Raw genomic sequence first — 8060 nt, forward strand, 5'->3', positions numbered from 1 at the left:
TCATCTTTAATCAAACTTATCTTTTAAGCTTAACCATATTAATTAATTTAATTAAAATAATAATATGCGCATGTATCTAGTTAAACCAACTAGGATAAACCAATGTAGGAAAACTATAAATAGGATAACATTTTTCATTTGTTGCATACATGAGCTGAGAATAAATAGTGAACTATAATCTCTCTTTAGAGTTTTGTTATATTTCATTTTTAGGCATCCAAGCTAGTTTTGTTTTCCTTTCAATTTAATCCCTTCTATAGAGTGTGCCTTGTATTTTCAAACACTTTTAAGCCCTTATCGCAACCCGTATCGCGACAAGGGCTTCAATATCACAACACCAAAGTTAGCTGGTGATGTCACAACGAGAAGCTTCCTAACGTTACAATGATGGACAACATTGTGATGACGTGAATGAGGACATGGCAACATGTTTCCCACAAACGCTGGGTTTCTTCTCTTAGTTAACCTCTCCTATATTTTCCTTGTTGAACTCTGATTAGTATAGGGTTATTTTAGTCATGTTAGCCCATGAATTTTACCCTATAAAAGAGGCCTTAATAACTCTAGAATTGATATTCTTCGTATCTTTTATCACATTAAATTTTAAAAGACCGATTAAGAGAGAGCTTTAAGGGATTTTCGTGTTTTAACCAGAGAGTTTTATTTTCGAGGTTTAGAGTTTGTTTTTTATTATCTCTATATTATACTTTTTCAAATTATTTGCTGATCTAGTGAAGTATTATTTGTCCGTATCCTCTTTATTGGAGGTGTTTTTCCAAGTAAATATTTATGTCTAATTTTTTTTATTTTTTTTATTTGTTGTTTATACAAGTCGATCTCAATAGCTCCCTTATTTTGTTTAAATTATTTTATATTTGCTACCTCAATTGCTTCAACACAGGTTGCGGAAGGCCTGGCTTTGAGGAGAGCTTTGTACTGGCTGCAAGATAATTGTTGTCAATTAAATGGTGTTATATAAAAAAAAAATGGAAACTTTATAACTTGCGGACAATATTATATTTTCGAAATCTTTGTAGTCTTAATTAATTACGACTAGTTGACTCCTGACCCGATCTGATGCTTTGTACTTACTTTACTCCCTTTTTCTGTTTACCGTTTCTTTTTCCCAGTCTTTCTACATCTACTTCAACTCCGTTTCCCCTCTGTTGCTTTTCTGTATATATATAAGTAATTTTTTCAATTTCAATCATTCACAACCAAAAATCCCTCTTCATAGTTCTCTATTTCCAATAATTTATCAGACACACATACACAAAAAGAGAACTCTTCAAGTTCTTAACTTCCGCCGGCCGCCGTTTCCAAATGTTGAGAAAATCGAACTCCTCCCTTGAAATCCTTACTTTCTGTTTCTTCGTTTCTCTTTTTTGTTTGGCTTCCTTTTCACTCGCTCAGCGACAACAAGAACAACTCGCTGAACCGGATCGGTTCGACGATGACGACGATGGAGGAAACGGTACCGTTTCGAATGCTTCCTCCATAGCTAAACCGAAGGACGGTACTTTTGCCGCTATTATCGATCGTGCTCTAGAGAAGGAGTTCACTGAGAACGAACAAAATGAAGGTTTGTTTCTTCTTCTTTTTTTCTCCCTCTGGTTTTGCTTAGATTAGGGTTTAGATTTCAAATCCATGAATCAAAGGCTTAGCAGTGAAGTATACAACTTAGTCATACATTATACTTGTTTACTTCAACTTTGCTTGTTCTTTATATGCTGTAGCAATTAATTCTTGTTATTTTTATTTATTTTCTAAGGTTTTTAAGCGGGATCTATTGGTAGGTTATGGTTTTTGTTATCAATGGATGGATAAGATCTTAAAGAATTAATGATAGTTTGTTTGCATAAATTCCCTGGAAATAGATTTGCTAATAGATTCTTCTTCTTTAAATTACAATTGTCAATTATGCTATAAATTCATCCTCATTTGCAGTGGATTATTCAACTTTGAAGGGGAAAAAAATCAATGTTTGAAAGGTTTCTAAAAATATTTAGCTCAAAATTAGACTGCCAGTGTTTCCTTAACGGTATAAACCGGATGGAAATTCAATTTCTGACTTTTTATCATGTTTCCTTTCTGTTGTTGGCAGTAAATGATGATGCTGGAAGTTTCAACAACAGTGTAGTAGAAAAGAAGGTTGGTGGTACTTATTCTTTTGAAAACTTTTCAGTTGGGAAAACTTGCTAGCTTATTCTTTCCGTATGTGTATGCTTATCAGGCTGTTTTGGAAACCGTGGCCAGAGTGAAGACAAAGAAAAATGATACAAAAGAGGAAAAGTTTGTGCTTCTCCTTATTAACGAGTAGATTTGATTTGTTGATTTTGAGTTCTGATTACTTTAGCGTGTTCATAGAAGAGCATAATTTTGTATTTTGATGATCAAAAGTTTTGAACTATTCATACCATATCTTCTTCATAACTGCTTAGAGACATGTAGTAGTTTCCTCATGTCTTTTGCATCCTCCTTTTAGATCATTTCAACTCCATGACGTATTTAATCTAGAGAATGATAACAGAGCTGAAGATACACCTATGTTGATAGATCGGAAGGTTAGATTGGTTAATTTAAAACTTCACCTGATGATATATTCCCATATTTAGAAATCTGAGATGCTGGTTTATTTTCAGGACAATGTCTTCATCATTTCTAATTTTAAATCAAAATATCCAGTGTTACAACTGGACTTAAGGTAACCCTTTTATTATCTTCATTTCATCAACGTTGCTTTTTACATTCATCTAATAGGCTAATGTAATATTTTTTTTTGTGCTTATGCTCTGCAGACTAATATCAGATTTGGTAGTTGTCATTGTCTCTGCAACTTGTGGTGGCATTGCATTTGCTTGTGCTGGACAACCGGTCTGATTGTATTAATATAAGCCTATATATTCTTTGTCTTCAAGTCCCTCTAGAGTGTCTTGGATTACTAATTTCCTATATGTTTTCTTGTTACATATTTTACAGGTCATTACTGGATATTTGTTAGCAGGATCTCTTATTGGACCTGGGGGTTTTAACTTTGTCAGTGAAATGGTGCAAGTATGTTGTATATTTCATTAAAAAAAAATTGCCATAAACATTTATAGCTTATTTATTAAACCCTTTGTAACTGCTCTGAATGATGGTTTCTTGATCATAATGCTATTGTTCACTCTTTTTTATGGAGCTTTATTATGAAAAATGAGTGTTGTTTCTAATTTGTGTTCCTTCATCTCATTTAATCTAGTTATTATGATTCTTTTAGAGTTCATCTGAAGCCTAAAACAAACCACAGCTCTTAGTGATTTGTTGTTCTGAAATCTATGTCTTTTCTTTCTTTAAAATTTTTAATTCATTCATTCTTTTTTTTTTTTAAAAAAAAAATGAGTTTATTGTATTACAATTGGTAGTTGATGGTTTGGTGCCAATATCAAACTAGGGCAATAAATAAAAATAAAAATAAACATAGGCAATGATTTAGGTACCAGTAAGTAATATGGTCTATTGGACTCCGTTATACCATTGCTAGCAACTGAAATTGAACAATTTATATGCTAGGTTTGTGATGTCATTTCATAGCAGGCTCTTTAGTTTTAACATGTTTGTTGGTTATTCATATATATTACTAAGATTTAATAGTTTGTATTTTCTCTCTCATTTGAATCATGCAGGTTGAAACGGTAGCTCAATTTGGTGTGATTTTTCTTCTTTTTGCATTGGGCCTAGAGTTTTCCATTGCAAAGGTTGGATTATGCCTCTGAACCTTTTATTTTCTATTTATGTGATACTCTCTACATCAATCTTCATAGCATTTCTCTAACTTCATCCTTTTTATTTTAGCTTCGAGTTGTTCGAGCAGTTGCTGTCCTAGGAGGGCTACTCCAGATAGTTCTATTTATGTGCCTCTGTGGAATTACAGCCTCAGTATGTCTATTAATTTTGACACAGTCTATGTAGGTTTTGGTTCATTTATCCTTATAAAATGGTGTCATCACCTTCACCTGAATCTGAGGACACTGAGGTTCTACAATTTACATTTAAATTAGTGAAATGGGAAAGAATTTTTGTCTATATTAGATTAGCATCATTTCAGATTACATCTGGGTCATAAAGAGGTTTCTTGCCGTTTTGCTGTTGAAATCTTCAGTATTTCCTACTTGACTTCAAACCCAATTTTAGTTTGCTTTTGTTTTTATGGTATGTTTTTTTTCTTAATATGGTTAAGGTACATGCTTTGTCCCAACATGTTATCTTTCTTATTTTCATATAATTATTGATCATTTTATGCCACAATTGTAATGCTGAATCCTGCAGTTTTAATTGGATGTTGTTTGCAGTTATGTGGCGGTAGACTCTCAGAGGGTGTATTTGTTGGTGTATTTCTTTCAATGTCTTCAACAGCTGTGGTAAAGTTACAGTGCAAAACTTTTATAGACACTTACAGCACCTACAGACATTCATACTTGCATTCATATATAAGCACTCATATGCATGCGCATCACTTGAGTTTAGACACCTTCACACTCCTCGTAGAGACCTTTATCTTTGTTTAGTAACTTTTTATAATGTTGTTTTTCTATTTTTCAATGGCAGGTGCTTAAATTTTTAATGGAGAAGAATTCTAACAACATGCTTCACGGCCAAGTCATCATTGGCACTCTTATTCTGCAAGTATTGATTCCTTCACCCCAAAGTTGTCTTCAATGTTCTGTTTTGTTTTCAGATTCTGTTTATGCCTTCTTGCTGACAACTCAATTACCTGAACTTTTTATTACACTGGTGTCCTTAGAAGTTTTGAACTTTGCAGGACTGTGCTGTGGGATTGCTATTTGCGTTGCTTCCAGTTCTTGTTGGAACATCCGGCATTTTTCAAGGAGTAATATCCATGACTAAACTGTACGGGAAAAACTTGCAGAAGTCTCACATTCCAATTTTCATGTGGATTACAGGATAAATAGCACTCCTTTTTTAGATGCATAAAAAGGGAAATATTTGATTAAGGAATAGGCTTAATTTTGTTAGTATTCATGATCTATTTCACCTAAAACTAGAAAGATTGATCATGCTTCAGTTCAAATATATACCACTTAGTCACACATAATATTTGATCAGATCAAAAGTCATACATATTATTGTTCTGGTGCCTTGTGCTTGTGATTGTATAAGAAGTAGAAAGTGGAGTTTGGATTAGGATAAGACCATAAGTTCTTGTTTCATTGCCTTTTTCTCCATTCATGGCTTTGTTTGTTGGTATCGAGTTAATTCTTAACACCAAATATTTTGTTAACCAGGTTGGTCATGTTGGCTACCTTTTTGGGTGTTTTGTCGATATTGTCTCGTACAGGCCTTCCTTGGTTGCTCAAACTGATGATAAGTCTCTCATCACAGGTACATATTTATATCTACAGATAGAATTACATACTGGTTTTCTTTTTCTACTATATGTTATGAAAACAGGCTTATGTGTGAGTGAGATTGTTGTTCTGATATGATTTGTTTAATTCCTTCTTATATGTGCAGACAGATGAACTTTATCAATTGGCATCTGTGGCATTCTGCTTACTTGTAGCCTGGGTATGTTTCTTTTTTCCTCTTGGTTTGTCTTCTTTTTACTATAATGTTGTCAAGCAACGTGTTATTTTGTATGCAATATCATGAGAAATACCCCCTTTGTAACAAATCTAGTGTTTGTTTTATCTGTAAAGATGTATCCATACCATTTTCCATTCTTTTGTGATGCGTAAACCTCTGACAAGCAGGACTAGTAATGAAGGCTAACGTTCTGGTTTTTAAATACTCTCAACTGTCCTTACAGATCTAAAAATAGATAAGCTTTTATGTAATAAATTGTGTTTTGATAGCTGCTTGTGATTCAAAGTGTAGAAGTACATAACTTTACCTTCATACAAGTGGTGTAATTGGTACTTTAGAATGTATTTAATTGATATTTGCTTGTAAACCATATGAATAATTTTTAGATTTCTGCTGATACATACGTGCACAACTGGTAAAAGAGAAAGAAACTATGCAGTTTCTGATCTGAATTGTTTGTTACATTGTTGCTATAATTTAAGCCAGTCAGATGTCTGCACATTTTTTTGGGGGGAACTTCTATTTAATTGATAGTGTAATTTTCAGTGTAGTGACAAGCTGGGGCTGAGCTTAGAATTGGGTTCATTTGCTGCCGGAGTGATGATATCAACAACTGATCTTGCTCAACACACACTTGAACAAGTTAAGATTATGCTTTACACAATTCATTATCTCATGTTAGTGCATTCAGTTTTAATCGACGGTATTATCAGCTTATCCTTGTAGTATTCCCACAATTGAAGCTAATCTCTCCGTGCAGATCGAACCCATTCGGAATTTTTTCGCTGCTCTCTTCCTTGCCAGCATAGGGATGCTGATCCATGTTCATTTTCTCTGGAACCATGTTGATATCTTGCTTGCATCTGTTATATTGGTTATCACCATAAAAACAATCATAATTGCCTTGGTTGTCAAGGGTTTTGGCTACAACAACAAGACTTCACTGCTTGTAAGCTTTATTTTATGTATACTTGATTATGTATTGCATTTGAATTTTGAAGCAACTCGAGTTCTTTTGCTTGTGCAGGTTGGGATGTCTCTTGCACAGATTGGAGAATTTGCTTTCGTCCTTCTAAGCCGTGCTTCTAATATCCATCTTGTTGAGGTCAGTGCTACTACCAAGTTTATTGTACTTTGGCAAAATGGGTGTATCAATACATCCCTAGTTAAGAATAGTTTTTGGCTTTACAATCGCCTCCATAACTGAAACCTCGAGCTTTCCAGGGGAAACTGTACCTGCTACTGCTAGGGACAACAGCACTTAGTTTGGTATGATTGATTCTTGGCTTGATCATAATCTTTCAACTGTGGTTATTTTTGTAGTAAAATAGTGATGGGATTTCAACTTTCATATCCCCAGGTGACAAGTCCTCTATTGTTCAAGCTAATCCCTGCATTACTTCATCTTGGGGTGCTCTTACGATGGTTCTCCCCTGAGAGAGAAAGTCCCATTGAGGTAATTACTAGTTTCATGTGTGCTAAGGATCACATTTGACTTGTATCGGTAAAACTTAAATAGATTTGTTTTCCAGGTTGGAATTAAAGGAGATAACCTCCGTTCAGACAGCGGAAAGCATCGCATTACTTTGATGGTGCAAGAACCCCATGATTCCTGATTATACCATGTAAGTAAACTAATCGAGAAGAAACATCTCCATTACATGTTTGATTGGCCGTTTTTTGTGACGCTGCAGATGAAGTTAATGATCTCGTGAAACACACTTTGCTTCCTGTTTTTGTTTTGGTTTACTAACCCTACTATATTTGATTAACAAACTGCATTGTTCCTCTTAAAAAAATGCCAACAGCATGAGGTAACCTCTAGCTGTTGAAGCAATGCCTTGTAATCATTCATTTCTAACAACTGTTTTTACACGTTTGGTTTGGCTGTATCTAGTGTTTCTCATACTTTCATTTTTCATTTTTTCAAACATGGCATTTTGAAAATATAAGTTTATTATATGTAGTTTTTTTGTTTTTAAAATTGTAAGTGTATTATATACAGTTGAATGGCAAGATTGATTCATAAATTGAATACATCATCTAGAAGTTTAGCTTTCAACTTCTTGTTTTACCACATGTATTGTTATTTTGTACTGCCCCACTTCCTAGACCAAATTTTGACGACAAAATATGATGGCCCAACTAATTAACCTTTTTTAATAACTACGTAAATAATCAATCCAAAGCAAGCAACAATTGTTTAAATATAAGGTGATATTTCCCATTGATGAAGTGCATCTGGGTCCCTCCCACATCTTCTCATGAATGGGGTAAATACTCAAATTTAGACTCAACTTTTTATGTGGTATAACTTTTTTAGCTGGTCAAAAGCAATATTTTTCAGAATGGTTCATTAATGATATAATTTTTGGGGTAAATTATATTAATAGTCAGTTAACTATGGGTTCTAGTTTGATCATTCAATTATGAAAATTTACAAAATGGTGATTCAATTATTCATAATTTTTAAT

General features: G+C 33.7%; 1 protein-coding gene across 2 annotated transcripts; it reads left to right on the top strand.

The window, feature by feature from the left end:
* Positions 1–868: 868 nt before the first annotated feature.
* Positions 869–7648, top strand: LOC108484064 (K(+) efflux antiporter 6). 2 transcript variants are annotated; one of them, XM_053029884.1, is made up of 20 exons: positions 869–1582; positions 2105–2151; positions 2234–2292; positions 2531–2564; positions 2643–2704; positions 2799–2874; positions 2980–3054; positions 3666–3737; positions 3835–3918; positions 4332–4400; positions 4588–4665; positions 4802–4890; positions 5286–5382; positions 5515–5568; positions 6133–6228; positions 6347–6535; positions 6614–6691; positions 6811–6855; positions 6947–7042; positions 7119–7648. In XM_053029884.1, the coding sequence occupies exons 1-20, from the start codon at positions 1324–1326 to the stop codon at positions 7200–7202; spliced, it is 1743 nt and encodes a 580-aa protein (XP_052885844.1). In that variant the 5' UTR covers positions 869–1323; the 3' UTR covers positions 7203–7648. The 2 variants fall into 2 exon arrangements, with proteins under 2 accessions (XP_052885844.1, XP_017643181.1); XM_017787692.2 differs by having other exon boundaries at positions 872–1582; positions 2486–2564.
* The last annotated feature ends 412 nt before the right edge of the window (positions 7649–8060 follow it).

This window comes from Gossypium arboreum, chromosome 6 (genome assembly GCF_025698485.1).
Source record: "Gossypium arboreum isolate Shixiya-1 chromosome 6, ASM2569848v2, whole genome shotgun sequence".
Taxonomy (NCBI): Eukaryota; Viridiplantae; Streptophyta; class Magnoliopsida; order Malvales; family Malvaceae; genus Gossypium; species Gossypium arboreum.